Consider the following 25,352-nt stretch of genomic DNA (forward strand, 5'->3'; position numbering starts at 1 on the left):
ATAGAAATTAAAATAAAATAAACAATAAAATGTTAAATAAAAAATATATGTAAAATAAAATAAAATAAAATAAAACTATGAAACTCCAGAATTTTGACCTGTGGAGGGGTCCTCGTGGAGTGACAGTTTCAGGTAAATAGTCAACCAGTGGTGCCCAGCAGCCTCCATTAACTGGCATGGGAAGAGGAAGCGGCTGATTGGTTTCCAGCACACTTATAAGCCACATGGCATACGGTGGGAGCGGCTCACCTGCAGGCAAAGCAAAAAGGGTCAAAACAACATCCCTGACAGGTGTGCCTTTCATCCGTGAGACTAATAAACCTGGAATTTACCTTCAAAGCACGAGTGGTATGTAGACAGACTCCATTAATGCCATACCTCCTGTCTAATGCAATCATGCTCAAAAACCATTAAGTCTACGCTATTTCAAGCTGAAATGCATTACCTGAGCAGACTATCAGAAATATCTCAAATTCAAGAAAGACCTAAACTATTTTACTGCTTTAAAGTTATTGATAATATTTAACATCCTCAGGCCAGAACTGTCTCGACATCCATGGCCAAAGGGAAGCATTTCAGACTTTCAGTTCAGAAGCTCAGAAGCTCTTACACTGCATATAGTAAATATCAGTCAATCTTGAACTGTTTTGGCCTCTTTGTTGAAGTTATAAACTTGACTCACTCTTTTCCTCATCGTAGGAACCTCCAGAACTGCTGCTGTACCGAGACTCCAGGCGGTTATGTGCTCGTAAGATGTTGCTTAGCCTTTGGTAGACATAAAAAAATGACTTTTGTCACTGCATGCATCAAACATAAACATGCCCTTGATCTAGACAGCTCATCTTAGGTTGCTCCAGGGGAAGTTTACGGCAAGTTGCTTTGGACAAAGGTGTCTGCTTCTTGATGAATTCTAATGAGTTATGCTTGTAACGCTTCTGTTGGGTGTAACCTCAAACTGGCATTAAACTTGACCCAGAAAAAATGACATTAATAGAAAGACTGTTAAGGTACATATGCAAATTGTGTGGTTTGTGGCACATACCTGTCATCACACTCCTTTGTGATTGGCGAGTCATCTGTGTCAGGGATGTTTTCCTGGCCACACACCAATGTTTTGATACTGGAAGTTGGACCTTTAGAGACATACAGTATTTATTAATATGTGTCATGCCATGTAATATACATGCAACATATGAATGCTTTTTTTGACATTTTGTTGCCTTTATGTATTTATGACAGATAGTTTATATACATACAGTACCATTCAAAAGTCTGAGGTTCAAATATACCTCTTATGCTCACCAAGGCTGCATTTATTTGAATTAAAAATACAGTAAATACAGTAATTGTAAAATACTATTAAAACTGTCTTCTATTTTAAAATATTTTATGTTAAAATATTTTCAGGAGCTAATACAGTCCTTTAGAAAATCATGCTAATGTGCTTATTTGGTGCTAAAGAAACATTTATTATGCTGAAAAATACACTTTTAAAGAATTCTTTAAAGAATATATATAGAAAAGAACAACATTTATCTGAAATATAATCTTTTGTGACATTATAAATGCCAAACTGCCAAGTTTGATCAATTTAATGTGACAGTGCTGAATAAAAGGGTTCCACTTTATAAAACAAAAATTAAATTAAATTAAAAATACAATATAATATAATGCAAAATAAAATATAAAATTAAATAAAATAATACAAAAAAATTTGAATAGAAGAACAGCATTTATTTGGACGTTTTATTTTGTTTTATTTGCTTTATTTTATATTCTTATTGTGTTTTGTATATTTTTGTATTTTATTTTATTTTTTGCTTTATTTACTTTATTTTATATTTTATTTTGTTTAAATTTTATGTTATTGTATTTTTTATTTTATTTTATATTTTTATTTTATTTTAAAACTTTTGTAACAAATAAAACCTTCTGTAACATTATAAATGCCTTAAATGTCAAGTTTAATCAACTTAATGCAAATGTGTTGAATAAAAGTACCCCACATAATAAAAAAATAAAAAAATAAATAAAATATGAATAGAATGTTCAAAAGAACAACATTTATTTGAAATTGTATTTTTTGTTTTATTTTATTTATTTTATATTGTATATTGTATATATATATATATATATTTTTTTTTTCATTTATTTTATTTATACTATTTATGTATTTATAATATTTATTGTATTATATATTTTTTCTTTTATTTTTATATTTTATATTATTTATTTTATTTGAATTTAAATTTTGTTTTTATTTTTTTATTTTATTTTTAAAATATGTATGTATTTGTAATATTTATGTTTTATGTATTTTCATATTTTATTTTGTTATTGTATTTTTTTATTTTATATATAATATATATATATATATTTTTTTTGTATTTTTTTATAGTTTGTAACATTATTCTGTAACAAGTAGAACCTTTTGTGACATTATAAATCCCTTTACTGTCAAGTTTGATCAATTTACTGTGACCGAGCAGAATAAAAACTTCAAATAAAACAATTAAAAGTGAAATATTATACAAAATAAAATACAAATATGATACAAAATTATAATAAAAGGGTCCCACTTTATATTATATGACCATAACTATGTACTTACATCAAAAGATAGGTACAATGTACTTACTGTGTTCATGGAAGGGATACTGGGTATGGTTAGGAAAACGTACTGACCCCACACTTTTGAACAGTACTATAAATATTGAAACAAGTTCTCTATATTGCATACCTGAAGTGGTAATGGTAATTTTGCTAGTTGCTGAAAAGCGATAGAACGGAGGATTGTCACAGTGCACCACTACGGGGTTCACAGGATCTGTCTGCTGAAGTTCATAAAGCAGCTCCTCCATGGTTTGAATGGTGCTGTTGCGACACAGGTAGATCACCACCTTCTTAATCTGAGGACAAACATAACAACTTAACAACTTAGGTTTCATTCTTTAACCAGCTTTATCAATAAAATCTCATCAAATCTGGTACCAAACCAAAATATAACAAAATAAATAAATGTACAACTTACATGAGGCAAAAGAGAGGTATCGCTGCTGACTCCGCATAAGCTGATGAGGAACTGCAGGGTGGTCCTCAGGTTATTAGTCCACCGCTCATTACAGACAAGAGCATTCCAGGCATTCTCCATTTCTGCACCTGGGACGTCATCCCCATACTAGCACACACAGAGACACACACAATTCAATCTGCTGTTCTGATATCTATAGCTAAAGTAACAACAGTTCAGCATCATACCTTTGCAGTCATGAACATGAGATTGTTTAGGACCAGAGAAGAGGCCTGCAGTGACCCCCAGCCTGTGCCTCGGAGCAGATGAGGTGCAGAGGTGTTGTGAGTGTATCCCTTTCTGTTGTCCCCACAGCTGTTTGGACTTGAGATCGAGGGCAGCAGGCCTCCATCCACCAGCTCGATGTTACTGAGCCAAGGAAGCAGGTAGGTCAGCATGACCTGACGGCCGTTTGGATGAGTGGTGGGAAACCTCTGACTCACCTCTAGAGATAAGAGATACAAAAAGATAGTTTTTCATGGCTGTTGACAGAACTTAAAGGAGAAGTTCACTTCCAGAACAAAAATTTACAAATGATTTACTCACCCCGTTGTCATCCAAGATGTTCATGTCTTTCTTTCTTCAATTGTAAAGAAATTATGTTTTTTGAGGAAAACATTTCAGGAGTGTTCTCCATATAGTGGACTTCTATGGTGCCCACAAGTTTGAATTTCCAAAATGCAGTTTAAATGCAGCTTCAAAGGGCTCTAACTGATCCCAGCTGAGAAAGAAAGGTCTTATCTAGCAAAAAAAATAAAAATAAATTTTCTAAAAACATGTAAAATTTATATACTTTTAACCTTAAATGCTCATCTACAAAAAGTATATAAATTGTATTTTACCAATCGTTTTGCGAGATAAGACCCTTCTTCCTCGGCTGGGATCATTTAAAGCCCTTTGAAGCTGCATTTAAACTGCATTTTGGAAGTTTGAACTCATGGGCACCATAGAAGTCCACTATATGGAGAGAAATCCTTAAATGTTTTCTTCAAAAAACATAATTTCTTTACGACTGAATAAAGAAAAAAACAATTCTAGGATTTTTCTCCATATAGTGGACTTCAATGGTGGCCAATGGGTTGAAGGGGGTTTCAATGCAACTTCAAAGGCCTCTACACGATCCCAGCTGAGGAACAAGGGTCTTATCTAGCAAAAAAAAAAAATTCTAAAAACATTTGTAAAATTTATATACTTTTAACCTTAAATGCTCATCTACAAAAAGTATATAAATTGTATTTTACCAATCGTTTTGCGAGATAAGACCCTTCTTCCTCGGCTGGGATCATTTAAAGCCCTTTGAAGCTGCATTTAAACTGCATTTTGGAAGTTTGAACTCATGGGCACCATAGAAGTCCACTATATGGAGAGAAATCCTTAAATGTTTTCTTCAAAAAACATAATTTCTTTACGACTGAATAAAGAAAAACACAATTCTAGGATTTTTCTCCATATAGTGGACTTCAATGGTGGCCAATGGGTTGAAGGGGGTTTCAATGCAACTTCAAAGGCCTCTACACGATCCCAGCTGAGGAACAAGGGTCTTATCTAGTGAAACAATCAGTCATTTTCTTACAAAAATAAAATCTGACATTCTTTTTAACCATAAATGTTAAGGTTAATGTTAGTTATTTGTCAGTGTACTATGGTTAAAAAACAGTAGGGTAGGGCGAAACTCTCATTTTCTTCTCTAACTTCAAAACCGTCCAACATTGTTGTTTTACCTTTTTTGAAAAGGCTGTTTGACTTTCTTTGGACATTCGCTTTGCAAACACTGGGTCGGTACTTCTACACTTTTCCAATGTGACTACGTAAAACGTGAAGTCAAGCTAGTGCAAGACAAACATCTGTGGTAAAAAGTATATCAATTTGTAAGACCCTTATTTCTTGTCTGGGATCGTGTAGAGCTCTTTGAAGCTGCATTGAAACTGCTATTTGGACCTGCAACCCGTTGGCCACCATTGAAGTTTACTAATTGGAGAAAAATCCTGGAATGTCTTCCTCAAAACCCTTAATTTCTTTTTGACTGAAGAACGAAAGACATGAACATCTTGGATGACATGGGGGTAAGCAAATCATCAAAAAAATTCATTCTGAAAGTGAACTTCTCCTTTAAGATCACTTTTTACAGTTTAAAGTATATGGTTTTAGGGTTTTTCACCTATAAGAGAAGCAGTGTCATTAACACACATACACACTATGTTCATCTCCTTCCATTTTATACCTGAGAAAAGGGGCAGGGTGAGTTCAGGGTACATCCTGGCAAGTTGCTTTGAAAGCTGGGTTACAGAGAGACTGTAGAGGGGTGGAAGAGGCCCGTGTGTCCCATACAGGATAGCACCACTTTTCTGTTCCACAATCCTCTTAGAATACACAGACAGCTTGGCCTCCAGAATCTATTCAACCAGAAAACACACACACACACACACACACACACACACACACACACACACACACATAAACAGATTAGCCCACAACACTCCATTTAATCCAGTACACTTTCTATTATTGCAACACTTCTTTAGCAGAGAATGTTCTCTCTCTGACCTGCATTAATTGCATAGCGATCTCGTAGATTTCCCTGTTTGTGTCGGACGCTTTGAAGAGAACCAGGTTCAGCAGAGTCACAATATCACTGGAGTAGTTTCTGGGACAGAAAACAAAAGATTGCCTACATAAAAACAAGTTACACATAGATTGGTTTTGGCAAATATGTGAATGAGGGGCTTCAGCCCAGACATATCGAGTCTTGGCACTATATATGTAAACAAATTATCATGAGAAAGAAAGCAGGTAAGTGCTGCCAAAACTCTATTGAATAGGGTTTTATCTGCTGTGGGAAATCTGGCAAGAGAAGTAGTATAATATTTTAAATATATTATATTGTTTAAATATATACACTACCAGTTAATTTTTAATATCATATTTTTTATGTTTTTTTTTTAAAGTCTGTTCTGCTCACCAAGCCTGCTTTATTTAATCCAAAGTACAGCAAAAACTATTTTTACTATTTAAAAAAACTGTTTTCTATTTGAATATATTTTAAAATTATTTTTCCCCTGTGTTTTCAAAGCTGAATTTTTAGCATCATTACTCCAGTCACATGATCCTTCAGAAATCATTCTAATATTCTGATTTGCTGCTCAAAAGACATGTATTATTGTTATTAATATGTTGAAAAGAGCTGAGTAGAATTTTTTCAGGTTTCTTTGTTGAATAGAAAGTTCAGAAGAACAGCATTTTTCTGAAATAACATTTTAAATGTCTTTATCATCACGTTTGATCAATTTAAAGCATCCTTGCTAAATAGAAGTATTTATTTCTATGATTTCTTTCTCAAAAAAATAAAAATAAAAATACAGACTCAAGCTTTTGAATGGTATAGTGTATAATATTACAAAAGCTTTTTATTTCAGATAAATGCTTTGGATGTTTCGATTCATCCAAGAATCCTAAATAAATGCACTCAACTGTTTTAAATATTTATAAAAAATTATAATAAAAAATGTTTTTTGAACAGCAAATCAGCATATTAGAATGATTTCTGAGGGTTCATGTGACACTGAAGACTGGAGTAATAATGCTGAAAATTTAGCTTCGATCTCAGGAATAAATTACATTTTAAAATTCAAATGGAAAGCAGTTATTTTAAATTGCAAAATTGTAAAAATTCTTTAAAAAACATTAAAAATCATAAACACATTACATACTGTATTTAAAAAAATAATCTGAAAAATGAAAAAAAAAAATCACAGGATATGCTATAATATATTTTAAATATACAATATTATTTAAATGTATTATATATATATATATATATATATATTTATTTATATATATAGTTTAACCAATTAAAACATTTAATGTAAAATAATGTATAAATACTGTAAAAAAAAAAAAAAAAAAAAAAAGTTTAATATGCTCTGGATTTTAAGGCCCCAACATACCTGCTACCACAGACAGTGGCAATGGCTTTGAAGCAACCAGAGGCCAGCTGGCAGGAGCCGGTGTAACATCGGTCCACGGCCCAGTTAAACAGATTCACCTGATCTGGGTTAAGTTCCAGCAGAAGAACCACAACCTCACAGCCCAGCTGATGCACCTGAGAACAATTAGATCAGAGGATCACATATGTTTATCTTTTGATGTGAATGGTGACACAAAACACCTTGATGGTTACATTGTAAATACACTGTATTTCTATTCCAAATAAATACTGTTCTTTTGAGCTTTCTATTCTTCAAAAATCTTACTAAACCCAAACTCCTGAATGGTTGTGTCTTGTTTTAATTCAGGGCACAAAGCCAGACTTTCACTTCAAGAACCAACATTTGCAGAAGAATGAATACATCCCTCATTCACAAGCTGAGAAAGAGAGAGAGAAAAAGTGGAAAAGTGGCTTGTCTTATGACAAATCCCTAAGCAAATTTGCACTGGGTCAAAAGGCACACTCAGAGAATCATTTCAAAGACGGTTATGTTGGTTTAGCTCTATCAACACTAAAGGAGCGACTGAGGATGAATGTCATGTTGTTTCAGAGTGTTTGGCCACATACCCGCAGATCCTGACAGCCAAGGATGTTATCCAGCCACTTATAGAGGTAGCCATCAGGAGAGAGCCCAACGTTGTCGAACACGGGGCCACAACAAAGCACAGTCGACATGGCCTATGAAAGGAAGAGAAAACAACATTCTTTCATGCAAAGCTTTCATGCAAAACTCGGAATTTCCTGTTTTGAGGAAATCACGTCCTATCGTGTCCAGCAAAACAAAACAAAACCAAAAAATACTTCAAAGAAACAGGCTCACAAGACTCATATCATGTTCTGGACGTTTGTGTGTTTTAATGACGCCAGGCTCTTGAAATTACACACCTTTTACAAATGCTACAACATTACATACGATCGTCTTACAACGCCCGCCTTTCCATTATGAGGAAGGGGTTTACAGCAACACAAGAAGCTACACGTACACAAACACAAACAATAGATGATTTAGAGGTGGGTGTCATTTTTTTCCAGAAATCCTAACCTGAACAAACCTGACGTGAACTGTATGTTTACAGAGAGCTGACATTATGTGTTCGAGGTTCCCACAGACAAAACAGAGCACACATGCGCTGTCATCACAAATGGACTCATTCGTCACCTAGTGGGCCCACTTTTGTCTCTTTGGCATGTGTGTCCACATTTAGGTCTTGCACTGTAAATGACTACAGCACTTCCTGGGCTATAAGTAGACCTCTGGAGATAAAATTAGTGGAGTATATGTCTGCGGTCTGAATTTGCTACGCAAGCAGTGTTTTAAATTAGAGCCAGAGTTAAAGGGATAGTTCATCCAAAAATGAAAGTTCTGTCATTAATTACTCACCCTCATGTCGTTCCAAACCGTAAGACATTCGTTCATCTTCGAAAAACAAAGATTCAAATATTTTTCATGAAATCCAAGAGCTTGTGAACACACGTCGAAGACACGGAAGAGTAGAAATTGTTACGTTTGTTATTTTTGTTTTCTTGGCGCACAAAAAGTATCCTTGTGGCTTCATAAAACGGTTGAACCACTGATGTCACTTGGCCCATTTTAACGATGTCCTAAATACATTTCTGGGCCTTAAACGTGTCAGTTGCTTTGCTGCTGTCAAATTTCATCAAGAATATCTTAATTTGTGTTCTGCAGTTGAACAAAAATTTTACGGGTTTGGAACGACATGAGAGAGAATAAATAATGACACAATTTTCATTTTTGGGTGAACTATCCGTTTAAATATCATTCCACTCCATTGCTTTCATACAGTTGAGGTCAAAAGTTTACATCGCCCTTTCAGAATCTGGAAAATTTTAATTATTTTTCCAAAATAAGAGGGGAAATGCATGTTTTTGTTTATTTAGTAGTACTGACCTTAATAAGATTTTTCACATAAAAAGATGTTTACATACAGTCCACACGAGTAAATAATAATTGAATGGATAAAAAGTTGACATCCTCTTGGATGACAAATTCTTTGGTTTTCAGCATTTTTGTGTATTTGAACCCTTTCCAACACTGACTGTATGATTTTGAGATCCATCTTTTCACACTGAGGACAACTGAGGGACTACTACAACTATTATCAGAAGGTTCAAACGCTCACTGATGCTCCAGAAGGAAAAACCATGCATTAAGAGCTGGGGGATGTAAACTTTTGAACAGAATTGTGTGTACATTTTCTTATTTTGCTTAAATATCATATTTTTCATTTAGTACTGCCCTTTAGAGGCTACAGAAGATAGTTACATGTTCCCCAGAAGACAAAATAAGTTAAAATAACCCTGATCTTTAAATTTCTAAAGTTTTCACCCACCAGCTCTAAATGCATGTTTTTTGAATCTTCTGTAATAGTTTAATATTAAGAGTCCCTCAGCTGTCCTCAGTGTGAAAATATGGATCTCAAAATTATACAGTCATTGTTGGCAAGGGTTCAAATACACAAAAAATGCAGGAAAACCAAAGATTTTGTGGAACCTGAAGGATTTTTCTGAACAGCAGGCAGTTTAACTTTTCAGGACAAACAAGGGACTTGCACTAAATAAACAAACAAAAAAACAAAAAACACAGCTGTAAACTGTGGGGATGTAAACTTTTGAACAAGGTCCTTTTTATAAATTAAATTATTCTTTTCTCTTGTGGACTATATGTAAATATGTTATTTAGGTCAGTACTAAATATGATCCCTCTTATTTTGCTAAAATAATTAACATTTTGCAGATTCTAAAAGGGGGGTGTAAACTTTTGACCTCAACTGTAAAACAAAACATGAAAATTACACAGTATGAAAATATCAAAATGATATAGAAATATACAGTATATCAATGTAGTCGGTACTACCTTCAGAGCACAATACTGGTATCGAGTAATCTGATGGTTCCGGTCACTATAGCGATCCAGGGGCGTGAACATGATGCTAAAAGGTCCAGCCCATTGGCTGAAAAGGATGAAGAGATGATGCCTAAGGCTTTGTTGAGGGAAGAGGAAACGGCGATGATGCACTATGATACAAATAAAACAAGTAGAGGAGAAAAGAGGAGTTAGATTAAAAAATACATTTAAAATCCAAAGCAAGACATTTTAGTGAAGCAAGTTGGGCTCAAGGAACCCTTTCATCTTGAAATGCCTGCACACCTAATGGTTTTAGTTTAGTTTTTTTTTTATATGAAAAGAAAAGGCAAAATGACTAGCCATTGTGGACTCATTTGCCCACAAACTGGCTCTTCATCTAATCTACTGCTATTTTGGGCAATGTCTCCACTGTGGAGTCTAAATCAAGACTGACGTCAGGAGTCCTGTGACCGAATACACTGTAACCTAGCAATGAATTCCATTTCCTAAACAAAGAACATGTGGAGGGCTTCTCAGAGTGAAATATAACTTCATGACCAGCAGTATGATGTGAGGAATAAATATTTAAAGTAGAACAACATTATTACTATTTATGAATTAAACGTGATGTGCACAAGAATGTGTATTAAGAAAGTAAATGGGCTAAATTGTGATTTCGTGCTGACACTAATTGTATACTGAGTTTGTGAGATGTCTTCCTCTTCACCTGGGACACACTGTATGAGGTTGGCCACCATGGCGCTGAAGTGAGCTCGGATGTCTTTGAGAATCTCCATGTCTTTGTCATTCTCAGCTTCCAGAAGCATCCGGGTCAGGTCCACGTACTCAAAAAAGAGAGCGCCCAGGGCCAGTGTATCACGTTCCAGCGCTCCATTAGTGCTGAGAGACAGAGAGACGGGGATTATTTCATGTTTTCTAGCCTGTGAGTTCATAGTGAGACGCAATGGAGGAGTCCAAAGAACAGTATCCATAATAATAACATCCTTCTCACCTGTCACTGATGACACCGGCATCCGCCAGCAGCTCAAAGATCCTGAGGAGCTGGAGTCTCAGCAGATCTCTTCTCTCTCGCCTTTTTTTATTCTAGAGGACACGTTATGAGAACAATTACTATAGAATCTTCTAAAACTTTTGAAAAATTTGAGAAATTTACAATTCTGAAAATTAGTTAAAAAAAAAAAGTTCTCTATTGTTTTTTTGTAAGTGCAAGTCATGTATGCATTGCCTGAGCGGGCCATTTACAATACAACAAGTTAAGACACATACCAGATGATCTGACTGAAAAATCGCCAAAAAAAAGTAAAGCTGTATATAACTGACCTCAGGTCTTCTTTCCAAAGCTTCTTTCATCAAAGGATGCAGTTCCTCAACAAGCTCTCTGTACGAGACACAACAAATCTAAAATCAATAAGGCTAAAGAATCAATGCTGTGCTGCCAGTGTTTATAGAGCAATAATTGCTCTATTCCCATAAATACTTTTTTATGTTTCCAAGAACTGAAATTAGAAGACATAACTAATGTAATATGACATTTGATCACTGCAAGAAGTTTCTCTAGATTTAAAGATGCTGATCAAAATGTAGTTCCTCAGGAATCAATAAAAAGGAGTCAAAATCAAGTAAAAATTGTTCCAAAAAAACCTAAAAATTGAATTTTAAATATATATATATATATATATTGTGTGACGCTGGACCACAAAACCAGTCATAAGTGTAATTTTTTTATCAAAATTGAGATTTATACATTACCTAAAAGCTAAATAAAAGAGTTTGGATAGGTTTGTTAGAATAGGAAAATATTTGGCCGAGATAGAACTATTGGAAAATCTGGAATCTGAGGGTGCTAAAAAATCCAAATATTGAGAAAATCGCTTTTAAAGTTGTTTACATGAAGTTCTTAGCAATGCATATATTTACGGTAGAAAATTTACTATATATATATATATATATATATATATATATATACACACACACACACACACACACACACACACACACACACACACACAGAGAGACACATATACTTATATACATATTCAGTGCATTCAGTGTTTGTGCCTTATCAAAGTCAAGGAATTCAAAACCCCTGACAAGAGGTATGAAAAGAATGTGAACATCATATGCTCCTCACATCTTATCTGCAAAAATCTTGCTGAACTTACATGACACATTAAAAACAATAAAACACAGTATGATGTGATGTGTGATAACCAAAAAACCGAGTGCACTTTGGTTCAAGCTGGTTGCATAATGTTGTCACTATAAGAATGTAGCATGTTGTAGGAACTTGACCCATCCAAATGCTTACAAGTTACATCATTAGAGATCTTAAATGCTTAGGCTACATAGTACCTGAAAACAAGCGAGTTTGTGCGGCCAAATCCCAGCACCAAAGACTCTGTGATCTCAATGCTTTCTGAACGCATCAGAGGGACCAACTGCTTCAGAAGCCAGGCCACAGACGGGGTTCCCAGGATCTAATAAATCAGATGTTAATCAGTGATTCCATCAAGTCAATGGGCGTATGACTGGTGCGTAATGCATAAGATACCCCACCCACCTTGTTGTCATAGCTGCTGTTGCTGTCTGTACTGGGAGTGATGATCTCAGGGGTGGAAGCTCGTAGATGACCCGGGCTCATGATGCTGGGTTTGGCCACACCAAAACACAGAATCAGATAGTTTCTCCAGAGAGACACGTAGGTGTCTGCTGAACCAGCCGAGCTTGTCTTCTTGGCATTCACTGGGTTGCTAAGAGAGGAAAACATTTGAATGAAATGACTGATGTAAAGTGAAAAATAGCTAATTAAAAATAGTCAAATATTGAGCAAATTCATTTATAGATAAAAAAATTTCAGTCAGTTATACTGTATACAGTGCCATCCGAAAGCCTTTATTTTTTTCACATTTTGTTATGTTGCTGCCCTATGTTAAACTGCTTTAAATTACTTTTCTTCCACATTAATCTACACTTCTCACACCATAATGACAACACAAAAACAGAATTGTCACAACTTATTAAATTTATTCAAAATTAAAAAAACTGAAATAAGTACATTGCATAAGTATTCATACCCTTAACTCAGTACTTAGCTGAAGCACCTTTACAGTCTTTTTGGGTATGATGCGACAAGCTTTGCTCATCAGCATTTGGCAATTACCTGCCATTCTTCTCCTCATCTCTCAAGTTTCTCCAGAAATATTTGATTGGGTTCAACTTCGTGTGCTTTGGCTCATTGTCCTGTTGGAAGGTGAACCTTCTGCCCAGTGTGAGGTTCTGAATGCTCTGGACTGGGTTTTCATTAAGACTATCTTAATATTTTTGGCGCATTGAGCTTTTCTTCTACTTGACGAATCCCTCAGTACCTACCACTGAAAAACAGCCCCACAGCATAAGGCTGCTACCACCACACTTTACTGCTAAGATGGTGTTCTTAAGGTTATGAGCAGTGTTTGGTCTCCTTCAAACATGATGCTTGGAACTGAGGTTTTTCAGACCAGAGAATCTTGTTACTCACAGTCTGAAGGTCCTTTAGGTGTTTTTTTTTTTGCTAATTCCAAGTTTGTTTTCATGTGTCTTCACTGAGGAGAGGATTGAGTCTTGCCACACCACCATAAAGCCTAGATCGGTGGAATGTTGCAGTGATGTTTGTCCTTCTGTAGGTCACTCCTATCTCCACATATGACCATCAGGTTCATCACTCTAACCAAGGCCCTTCTCTATGAATTGCTCAGTTTGGTCAGGAGACTTGCTCTAGGAAGAGTCTTGATTATTTCAAACTACTTCCATTAAGGGAGACTGGTTATTGCTGTTGTTGTAGATTATTGCTATAGTACAGGAACCTGCTTCTGCCAATACATACGCTGATACGGTGCTGTAAACATTTAAGACATACTGCCGCTGGACAATAGCATATATAATAACCAGTAGCAGATCTAAACAGGTGGAGCTGGGGAGGTAGAGGGTTTCAGAGGAACTCTGAAAGCGCGAAACGAAATTCTCTAGTGGATGCTAAACAGCCATTTAAATCTAAAGCAGCAAGCTCATTGGCTGCGTATACAACATGAACCAATCAGCTTGTGCCAAGTAGTTTAACACCAGTCTGCATTAACGACCCATCAGCCTGCACCATCTAGACTTGTATTTTCTATTTCAATATATTTGAAACTATAATTTATTCCTGTGATGGCAAAGCTGAGTTTTCACAAGCCATTACGCCAGTCTAAAGTGGTTAAGAAACATTTGTAATTATTATCACTGTAGCAAACAGGTGCTGATTAATATTATTGTGGAAACCATGATTGTTTTTTAGACTGTTTGATGAATAGAAAGTTAAAAAATAAATGGTTTGTAACTTCTGATCAATTTAATGCATCTTTGCTAAATAAAATAATTAATTATTTTTGGATTAATTAATTACTGGACCCAAACATTTGTGTATTATATTTCATATTTGACATTATGCTGAGTTAACATGTATTATGAATGTACTGTATATAAATAGACATGGACTGCAGATTGCAGAGTCTGCTATCAGAAGCAGAACCACTTAAACAAGTGCAGTAACATAATAAAAAGTGGCTACAGGAAGCAATTAAGAGCTTAAACTTAAAGATAGAGACAGAATTGAGATAATGCTTAAAAAACTCATCCTGCACTTTGAGGTTAAAGCCTGGTCAGCTAGATTTAAATGCTTGCATAACCTATTAGGCTACCACAATAATTAAAGCTACAATGCAGCTCAATCAAAGCAAACCATTGACCTCCCAGTGACATGCAGATGTAGGAGAATGTCCGAAAGGTCAAATGCACCCGTACAGTAAATGTTTTATCCATTCCTCACCTGGGCTCAAGTAAAGGCACGAGGAGCTGCAGACGGGTGAAGGCGTAGGGCCAGGCGTAGCTGAGCGCTGTGGGACAGAACTTGGGCAGGTACTCCTGTCTCAGAAGACTGAAGAGGCACAGAGCCCAGGGTTCCTTCAGAGACTGGGCCAAGATCCACACGCGAGAGGGGCTGCGCACGTCATAGTGGCTGCCGACCAGAGATCCGTTCCATTCCACCAGCCACTGCAGGTCCGCTTGCTGCCCAGCGGGGAGGGACGCCTGCGAGGAAGTGGAAGGGAAGAGATCATAGTAGGCACTTACAAAGAACTCAGTAGTGGAATTTGGTCAAACAATACGATTTTTAGAGACTAATGACATTATAGACTAAATTCAGAGCTAAATTCAACCAATTTAGTGTTGACATCTAGTATCTATGTGATCTATGTGATCATTGTTTGTGTACAGTAAGTAAACCCCTAATACACTGAACTCCAAGCTTAGAGAAGTAAAACAGACTTTCTTATAAACTCAGAACAGAAGATGCTTTGTAGATGTCCCCAAAGATTCACATGTGAGCGAAACTGCAAAGGACCGAACAGAGAGGCACTCACCGAGTCAGCCACCGCCACGTGGGCAAAGCTCTCGAGCACCACTGGGCTCAGCTGGTCCAGTACATCTATCATGGGCCTTTCATCTTCCTGTGTAGAAAAGAAGACCATATTCAGCTATAAATGAGCGGATGTATACTCAAAGGCCTATATCTGATCAAGTTAGGCTCTTACCTCAGTCTGCCCAATGGTGAGGAAGATTTGGCGGACCTCTCGAAGGATGGACACGGCTAGTTTGCGTGTGCCTGTCTGGCAGGAGCACAGCAGGACTAAAGCAAGACCCTCAACAGCATGCAGGACTGTGGAGTGAGGAGTTCGTTCGGCAGGCAGCCTGGAACTAGAGCTACTCTGTAACAACTAAAGTGCACAAATAAATATTATTATATTATATATAACATTTTTAATTTGCTTTTTTTTGTGATTTGATAACAATTTTTTTCCTGTCACTTACTTCAGTGGAGCAGATCTTTGATGTGTCCAGACTCTTGCTGGTGCTGAGAAGGGCTAGTTTCCACTGTGTGAGCAACTGAAGCAGTAGTTTCAGTGAGGAGTCCAGCAGGGTTTGGTGTGTGTCCTGAACCTCTCGGAGCAGGAAGCTGCAGTAGCCCAGGAGCACTTCCTCCCGCCAGTCTGAGAAGTCCACCAGCAGACTCTGCAGGGAATTCTGGGCTATCAGACGCAGTTCATCATCCATATGAATGGTTAACCTGGCAGTTAAAAGACAGAAAAACATGAATACAGTGGAACAAACATTTATTTATATAAAAAACAATATAAATATCTAAAGAGCAATTAGATGATATTAAAAGACACAGTGCAGCCTCAAAAAACGATCTAATTGTAATTTGAAATCTTTGCCACTATCTTTCCAACCACTACGATATACCCATTTGTTAGCAACCAGTTTTTAATTATTTAAAATATAATAAAATGTAGTATGATCACTTATTCTTTTTAAAAAGTACATATCAATTTGTTATGCTGAATGAGGATAGAACACTATTTTATTTTATTTTCACAAAAGTTATTTGAAACATAAAAGTAGACACTTTACCTGCATTTAATGTTTGATGTTGTATATAAAATTATTGTTTTAGTATCATTTATAATATTTCAGTATTGTTTTTATTTTAGGTCAAGTTTTAGGAATTGTGTTGTGTTACATCATTTTTAATATTATTATTATTTTGTATTTGATCAAATATGTCGACAGTAGTTTTAATTCATTTATTCAACCATTGTTTAATGGTTTTAATTTCAGTAATGTGATGTGTGTGTCTGTTCCTAAAAAAAAAAAAAAATATATATATATATAAATATTGGTCAAAGACGAAAAGGGGTTTATATACCACAAAATCTTGTCAGACATATTTAGAACAAGAATCATTTGATGATATTGAAAGACTCATTAGATGATTTAAAGACACGGTACAGTGTTTTTTTTTACCAATTTTAGTCACTATCCTTCCAACCACTACGGTATACCCTTTTGTTAACAAGAAAAGCTTTTAATCAAGCCAAATATAATAAAATGTAATATGATCACTTATTCTTTTAAATATTTTTAAAGTAAAAGACAATTTGTTATGCTGCATGATAATGGAACATTATTTCACAAATATTTTGGGATTATAATTTTCACAAAAGTTACTTGAGACACTTCACCTTCATTTAATCTTAAAAGTTTTCTGTGTATATAAATATATTATTTTAATTTCATTGACATTGATTAAGTTTTACTTTTATGTTAGGTCAAATTTTAGGAATTTTGTCTTCTTTTTTTTTTTCAAATATGTCTATACAGTTTTTATTCATTTTATTTCAGTGTTATAGTTATAGTTTCAGTTAGTTTAGTACTTCAAGTTAAACTAAAACAAATCAAATAATCATGCCTGGACAATGTTGTTTAATGCTTTTATTTATTATAATTTTTTAATCAAATATGTCTATATACAGTATTTTTTATTCTACATTCTGCATTTGTTTTCTATGTATATAAAACTATTATTTTAGTATCACTGATATTATTTCAATATTTATTCATTTTTTTGCAATTAAAGTTTTAGGAATTGTTTTGTGTTTTGTCATTTTTATTGACAAAATATATCTTTTTTTAATTTCAAATGTGTCTATATACAGTAGTTTTCATGTTTATTTGATGTAAATGAGCAAAAATGCTGTTTAATGCTTTAAGTCTTAATTACAGTAACTTGACGTGTGCATACTTATAAAATATTCCTGTACATGTCAAAATAGCATCATGCGCAATCCTCATAAATAATCTGCAAACTTTTCAAGATCTTCCATTACAAAGCAGAAGTCCCTCCATTTCCAGTAGAGGAAGTTCACAGAAAGATCAACTAGCTGGCTGACCTAATGGCTTGAACATGAAGAATTAAGTTTGATTAGACCAGCCCTGACTCAGATTGCACTGGGACATCCTATTCAAGCTGGGGGCTGGGAGGGATCAAGTTACTGAAGCCTTTAGGAAACCTGACCATTGGGCGATTTGCTTGAAGCAAATGCTTTCTGCTTACACGTCTACTCATGCATCGAACTTATACACACACTCACCGAGCCAAAAGGTCTATGAGCTCCGACTTGGACATGCCATCGGGAAGGATGCGTGGAATGGCGGCCATGCATGTCCTAAAGAGGTCAATCTTGGGTTTCCTCTCACCCCTGTTAATATAGAGAGAGGTCACACAAGCTCAAGCTTAGTTGGATTTAGGATGATGGGTCAGACAGGTGTGTGCATAGTATCTGATACACCAGATGAAAGAATATTGGACGGAGTGTTGTGTGTGACATACGTAATCATATCCTCAGGTTCCTTATTCAGCATCTGTGCATTACTCAGCATCATACAGCGGCCAACCTCCTTATCCAAGTGTCTGAGGATGTTGTCTAAAGCCTTCCGTACTTGGGGGTAATAGAGGGACATTCCTGATGGTTGAAACAATGCAGAACTGTAGCAACCCTAGCAATTGCGTGTTATAAAGTCAGAATTCCGAGATAAAAACACGCAATCCTGCATTTTTTTCTTGCAAATGTGAGTTTGTGTCTTGTAATTCTGACTTTTTCACAATTGAGAGTTTATATGTCGCAATTCTGACTTTTTCTCACAAATGCAAGTTATCTCACAATTCTGACTTTTGAATAGCATATCTATGGAAGCCCATTTCCGCCACTAAACAAAAAATAATAAAAAACGGTTATTGCGACTTTTTAATCTTACAATTCTGACGTTTCTCTGTCAATTGCAAGTTGTAACGTCCAATTTTGAGGGGGAAAAGAACTGATATGTTCTCAATTAAGTCAGAATTGTGAGATATAAACTCGCAATTCCGAGAGTCAGAATTGCAAGTTTATTTCTCGGAATTCTGACTTTATAACTCGCAATTGTCAAAAGTCACAATTACCTTTTTTTGTTTTTTATTCAGTGGTGGAAACAGACTCCCATGTATATCTACTGTTTTACAATTTAACAGGTTTTTTGCTTGAAAAGCAAATGCTTATGGGGTTCATATAAAAAAGCCACTTTTCATCTGTTGTTATCTAACACAAAAACATTCATACACGGATGGTTTGGTCCAACAAACGAGCTTTATTTTGATTGAATTATTCCTCTAGAAGGACAACTCACCTATGACTTTGGCCTCATCTTCAGTCAGAGGCTTGCTCAGGAACGTCTTTTTGACTCGTAGTGTGTTTCCAGAAGGAAGCGTGGCCCCTGTATTCGGCATAGGGGGATCACCATCTTTCTGCTGCAGCTTGTCAGCAATGACCAGGAATGCTCTGAGACCTATATTCATTCTCTACAGAACAAGAAATCAAGATATGAGTGTCATAACGCTGAGATAAAGCTACTAAATCTATTGCAATTTAACAATACTTTACCTCTGGATTAAGACTAAAGGCTTTTGCAGGTTTCCCAACACACAGTAGATCAAAAATGACTTCTTTCATGGCAAAGTCAAGTCTTTCCTGTAAGATAAAAGAAGAATGAGGAAATGCAATGTAAATATTTTAACACATCCTGCATCAGGAGCACTAAATATGTGTAGTCTTGCAAATTATGATGGAATCTAGCTGTCACTGCACATTTGTTTCGGCAACAACTCTAAATCCTTTGTCCTTAGACACATGCTCTGTTTTCACAACAAACGGGAATTAGGTCTTGTATAATGGTTTAACAGCTAACAACAGATTTACATCTGTTTGTCATTTAATCACAGACTTACCTGTGCAATAAACTGGATAATCTTAACAAATATATTGAGAGGCATGTCTTTAGGAACGACGCTGCGGGATCCTTTAGGGAACAAGTTCGTCACAATAGAGCTGAGGCGGCTGTTGGGACAAGATCACAGTGTTTACCGATAAGAAGTTTAGAATCAGGCACTGGCATACGCAAAAAGAAGGTTAAAACATAGTGACACCGATAACTTGTTCTAATTAGCATTTCATTAGAAATGTATACAATTTGTGATTTTTTTTTTAAAGGTTTAGTTTACCCAGAAATTAAAACTCTGTCATTGAAATTACTTACTTTCATGTCGTTCTAAACCTGTAAGAACTTCGTTCATCTTCGGAAGACAAATTAAGATATTTGTGATGAAATCTAAGAGCTTTCTGACTCTACATAGACAACAACACAACACACGTTCAAGGCCCAGAAAGTAAGGACATCATTAAAATAGTCTGACAAGGTCAGAAAGCTCTTGGATTTCATCAAAAATATCTTAATTTGTGTTTGTGGGTTTGGAAGAACATGAGGGTGAGTAATTAATGGCACAATTATTATTTTTGGGTTAATTTGGGTTATTATTTTTTGGGTTGTTCTCTTTGGGCTCATTCATAGTGGTTGCAAACTCTAAATCAAAGCTTGGTATGTGGCATGCATATCCAAGTTTTATGATATTTATGACCTGCTATATTGCAACACATCTCCAAATACATTGCATAAACAGCGAACTGACCCAACACCACTTTTCCTACCTAATTTGAGCATTTTCTGATCCTTGTGGTTCCAGAAGTAACCTCCCCTCCCATGCTTTAGATATATAATATGCCTTCTTAAGTAAAAAAAAATAAATTTGGTAAGTTGTTTTATGTTTTTGAAAGAAGTCTCTTAAGTTCAACAAGGCTGCATTTACATGCTAAAAATATTTTTAAAATAGTAATATTGTGAAATAGTATACAATCCTTCAAAAACCATTCTAATATGCTGATTTGGTGTTTATTTATTGATCAATGTATTTATATTTCTGAGGAAACTGATATATTTTTCAGGATTATTTTTATGAATAGAAAGTTAAAAAACACATTTAATTCAAATATAATAAGTCACATATTTCTATTTTTTTATTTTCTTTATTAACAAACTGCCAAAAGTTGAAAAACACTACCAGTCAAAAGTTTTTTATGTTTTTTAAAAGAAGTCTTTTCTGCTCACCAAGCATGCATTTATTTGATCCAAAATACAGCAAATTATAAGTGAAATAACTATCAAAAATAAGTGCTTTCTATTTAAATAAATGTGAAAGTGTAATTTATTTCTGTGATCAAAGCTAAATTCTCAGCATAATTTCTCCAGTCTTCAGTGTCACATGATCCTTCAGAAATCATACTAATATGCTGATTTGCTGTTCAAGAATTTATTATTATTAGAAGTAGTAGTAGTAGTATTGTTGTTATCAATATTTAAAACAGTTTTTAGGGTTTCAGGATTATTTATGAATAGAAAGATCCAAAGATTAGCATTTACCTAAAAGAAATAAAAATAAATTGTAACACTATTCTATTTCAAAACTTGGAGTCAGCATAATTTTCTTTCTTTCTTTCTTTTTTTTTTTTGGAAAAGAAATTACGCTTAAAAATGATCAAAAGTGATGAATAAGACATTTATAATGTTACAAAAGATTACATATTTCATATAAATTCTGTTCTTCTGAACTTTCTATTCATCAAAGAAACCTGAGAAAATTCTACTCAGCTGTTTTCAACATAATAATAATAATAAATGTTGTTTGAGCAGCAAATCAGAATATTAGAATGATTTCTGAGGGATCATGTGACTGGAGTGATCATGCTAAAAATTCAGGTTTGAAATCACAAAAATGTATTACATTTTACAATATATTCAAATAGAAAACAGTTATTCAAAATAGTAAAAATATTTCAAAACTGTACAGTTATTGCTGTACTTCGGATCAAATAAATCCAGGCTTGGTGAGCAGAAGAGACTTCTTCAAAAAACTTTACCAATACCATTTTATATTACTTTTTAGGTAGCACATCTGTACTGTTGCATAAAGCATACCGTTTCACGTTTAGTAATTTTTTTAGTATGTATGCAGTGTTCAGTTTATACTACTATCACCACAACTTCCCCTTCTGGTGTTGAAATCCTCTAAGAGCATGTACACCCTTTCCCAAACAACGTCAACCATATAATACAATAATCCCAATCTATCTATTACATGATTAGAAGCATAAGACATCGACACTTGTCCGATGGTTAGTTTAAACATGGGTGTGTATATGGTTTCGTTTGCCAAGTTTTCGAATCCCAGTGGACGATCTTGGCGTTCCAACACCCATCACCCATGACCACCAGCCTCCCTTCTGGTTCTCTCCTTTCTCCACCCATTTCTGGCAGCACTGTCAGTAATTACCCCTCCGCCTGAGGCACGTCGACGACTGTAATGGATTGCTTGTTTACTCGCTGCCACTAAGAAGGGCTGAGGGGTGCGGTCACACCCCGGGTTCACCGGACTCATGACCATGGGAGGGGTAGGGTACAGACTTGTTTTTATTTTTTTGTTTTTTTCAGCGTTCTAGAGCTCCACCAAGAAAGCTGGCATTCATGAGATGGACTGTATTATGTAAAATCAGTTTACTGCGAACCAACCCACGGCTGGTCTCTGGGGGTCTCAGATAGGCGTTTTGGTAGTGGCTTTTAAATATATAGCTGCACTTACCCCTGCGTCGCAGTGTTGCTCTCGCATTTAATGCGAATCATGTAGACCCACAGAAGTCGGTAGAGGGACTCCAGCGCAACCCGTGCCATTTTAGGGTCCTTGCTCTGTAATGATTAAGAGGTATGCAGTGCACTGTATCAAAAATTAATGAATATAGAAAAAATAGCACACCGTGAAACTACATACCTTCAGATTAGAGAGGCAGTTGTTAAGGAAGACATGCCATCTGTTGAGGAAGAACTGCTTTTGGCTGACACACAGGAGACATGTCACTAGTGGGTACAGAGCCTAAAACAGTGAGAAACGTACAAAGTGTTCAAAGTGCCCTCAAACAGTATAAAACACTTACGAAAACCAGACTGACCAGAGAATGTTTCTTTCTTGTTGAAAGGTCCAAGTTGGTGTCATACAAGCTCTCCACAAAGTTCCTTAAACAAGGAACATTCACCTCATTCTTGACAGCCTATCAAAGAAGGAAAAAGACCATATTAATGAGGAACAAAATGACAAATAACGATTAAAAAGGGTGACACTTTATTAAAACATTTACTGTACCAGCAAGTCATATAAAGTGGTGTGTGAGTGGTTTGTAATGTGTAAAATACATGTAAATAACATCCAATTTGCAAAGTGTTGACAGATCTTTAGAACATTTTTCTAACCGCTGCTACAGGAACTAGAATTTCCACAAAGAGTCCGGCCAAAGCATGTTTGATGTCTTTGTCCTTCACTTCCAGGAAATATTGTGCACACTCCTGCAACAGAAAAGAGTACAGCATTGTGAAAAATGGTTTGCTTTCACATTCTTGAGCGCTAATATCATACAACTATCACTATAGCCTTATCTGACTCTCTATATTCAGTATAGGTTAATAAAAATACATATAAAAAAAATAAAAATTATTGGTGGGCAATGATTAATCACAATTAATTGTATCCAAAATAAAAGTTTTTGTGTACATAATATATATGTGTGTACTGTGTATATTTAATATGTATTTAGAAATACACACACATGCATGTATATATTACAGAAAAATATATATATAATATAAATTATATGAATATAAATATATACTGCATATGTATGTCTTTCTATATACATAATAAATATACACAGTACATACACATATATTGTATACACAAAAACGTATTTAGTACTTATTTTGGATGCAATTATTCACAATTAATCATTGCCAAGCACTATAAAAAATACTTAACAAGCAAAAAAGGAAGGAAGATTATCAAAATGTCTTTATATTCTACATTTACCTGCATGAACTGAAACGAGGCTTCAAACTCTTCTACAGGATACATTTTCACTCTGAAGAACTTCACGCCCATGATGAGGCTAATGGTGCTTTGTACTACGTATGGGCTCTGTTCTTTCTGACGGAGCTCCTTCAGCTCACTCATGAACCTCTTTTTAACAGCAGGAAATCTACAAAAAGAAATTATGATTGACAGATAAATCACTGGCTTAAGGGCAAGCTTTATACTTCACAAGCGCTTACAAAGAATAATCGAGTCGATTATATGTTAGATGAAATGTAAGGCAGGAAAAAACTTTTAGACCTTTTCGAACTTTTAAATTTTTTTTTATGTTTTCTAAAAGTTCTAAAAGGTCTAAAAGTTTTTTAATACATTGTTTCTCTTCTGCAGCATCAGTGTTTGAACCTTCTGTAATAGTTGCATAAGAGTCCCTCAGTTGTCCTCAGTGTGAAAAGATGGATCTCAAAATCATACAGTGATTGTTGAAAGGGTTCAAATTAGTGGTGGGCCGTTATCGGCGTTAACGTGCTGCGTTAACGCGAAACTCTTATCGTGCGATAAAAAAAATATCGCCGTTAATCTATTCTCAAATTTGGGTTGGGAGCTGGGTCTAAACTACGCAAGCTATGATGACTTTCACCTTGATAGTTTAACGCGGATGTATACCGAATATGGTCGCGCGTTTAAGTCTCCTCCACCAAAACACAGACAGGATCGCGTCGTCCTCCATTCATGAAAACAGAATCTACTATAGCGCGAAATGCCACGTAAATTCGTCGTTTTTTGGATTCATAAATCAAATGTTGCTCTGTCACTTAATTCAAATCGCGACATGGACTAGTGTATGTGAAAACTGAAATGCAAAAAGACCGTTTTAATATGAATCTGATATGTTTTACCGTTTGCCTAGCTGTATGTATGCATGGCGGAGACGAGCTTTTACTACACGCATACTGAAACACACGTGACGCTCCCGCTAATTTTTGGCATTTTCATCTCACATGAACAAATAAACTCAATCTCCCAAACTGCTGTGAGTGTCACTTTTACCGTTTCATTTGAGAAAACTAGCATCATATCATACTGTATACACAGAAACTTCATGGCAACCTGTCAAAATAAAAGTACGGTGTAACATGTAACTAATGGGCTGGGTAGATGTTGACGTTAAAAAAACACACAATCTAATAGCTAGAAAAAATAATTTCATTGTTAGTTAGTTAGTAAACACAAGTACATCTAATTGAACATAATTTATTTTCATCAACAAATTATCATAGAACAGCTTTATGAGCTTTATGATCCATTCTCAAAGACTTACTTTTAGTCATTATTTGGGTAGCACACATATTCTGAATGCCTTCAGCAGAATTCAAATTAGCCATTTTAATCTAGATTAATCTAGATTAATTCCAAGATTTAATCTAGATTAATCTAGATTAAAAAAATTAATCTATGCCCACCCCTAGTTCAAATACACAAAAGTGCTGAGAAACCAAAGAATTTGTGGGACTTGAAGGATTTTTCTAATGAACAGTAGGCAGTTTAACTGTTCAGGACAAACAAGGGACTCATGCGATATCGTATACTATTTGAACTGAACTGGATGATGATATTACTGAATTCACTGATGAACTGCCTTTAACTGAAAATTGATTGTTTACAATAATGCGTTACTTACACACTATTGTGCAGTTTAAATACTGTGAAGTTGCTTTGA

At 35.2% G+C, this 25,352-nt stretch overlaps 1 protein-coding gene across 1 annotated transcript in view; it reads right to left on the reverse strand.

Moving 5' to 3' along the window:
* frya (furry homolog a (Drosophila)) overlaps nt 1–25,352 on the reverse strand; it is a 76,966-nt gene that overhangs the window by 33,529 nt on the left and 18,085 nt on the right. The window contains exons 8-37 of the mRNA XM_073818486.1: nt 23,633–23,801; nt 23,023–23,115; nt 22,725–22,823; nt 22,547–22,648; nt 22,361–22,464; nt 19,619–19,727; nt 19,275–19,361; nt 19,021–19,192; nt 18,188–18,320; nt 17,949–18,056; nt 15,826–16,081; nt 15,549–15,731; nt 15,378–15,464; nt 14,786–15,045; nt 12,503–12,692; nt 12,295–12,419; nt 11,263–11,320; nt 10,934–11,025; nt 10,649–10,821; nt 9,931–10,091; nt 7,623–7,733; nt 7,015–7,169; nt 5,615–5,714; nt 5,292–5,463; nt 3,259–3,515; nt 3,032–3,178; nt 2,741–2,909; nt 1,043–1,133; nt 683–765; nt 99–249 (exon numbers count right to left, since the gene is read on the reverse strand). Coding sequence (XP_073674587.1) covers nt 99–249; nt 683–765; nt 1,043–1,133; nt 2,741–2,909; nt 3,032–3,178; nt 3,259–3,515; nt 5,292–5,463; nt 5,615–5,714; nt 7,015–7,169; nt 7,623–7,733; nt 9,931–10,091; nt 10,649–10,821; nt 10,934–11,025; nt 11,263–11,320; nt 12,295–12,419; nt 12,503–12,692; nt 14,786–15,045; nt 15,378–15,464; nt 15,549–15,731; nt 15,826–16,081; nt 17,949–18,056; nt 18,188–18,320; nt 19,021–19,192; nt 19,275–19,361; nt 19,619–19,727; nt 22,361–22,464; nt 22,547–22,648; nt 22,725–22,823; nt 23,023–23,115; nt 23,633–23,801 — 4,197 coding nt within the window. The remainder of the gene's footprint in view (nt 1–98; nt 250–682; nt 766–1,042; nt 1,134–2,740; nt 2,910–3,031; nt 3,179–3,258; nt 3,516–5,291; nt 5,464–5,614; nt 5,715–7,014; nt 7,170–7,622; nt 7,734–9,930; nt 10,092–10,648; nt 10,822–10,933; nt 11,026–11,262; nt 11,321–12,294; nt 12,420–12,502; nt 12,693–14,785; nt 15,046–15,377; nt 15,465–15,548; nt 15,732–15,825; nt 16,082–17,948; nt 18,057–18,187; nt 18,321–19,020; nt 19,193–19,274; nt 19,362–19,618; nt 19,728–22,360; nt 22,465–22,546; nt 22,649–22,724; nt 22,824–23,022; nt 23,116–23,632; nt 23,802–25,352) is intronic.

The sequence above is a fragment of the Garra rufa genome, chromosome 14, assembly GCF_049309525.1.
Source record: "Garra rufa chromosome 14, GarRuf1.0, whole genome shotgun sequence".
NCBI classification, from domain to species: Eukaryota; Metazoa; Chordata; class Actinopteri; order Cypriniformes; family Cyprinidae; genus Garra; species Garra rufa.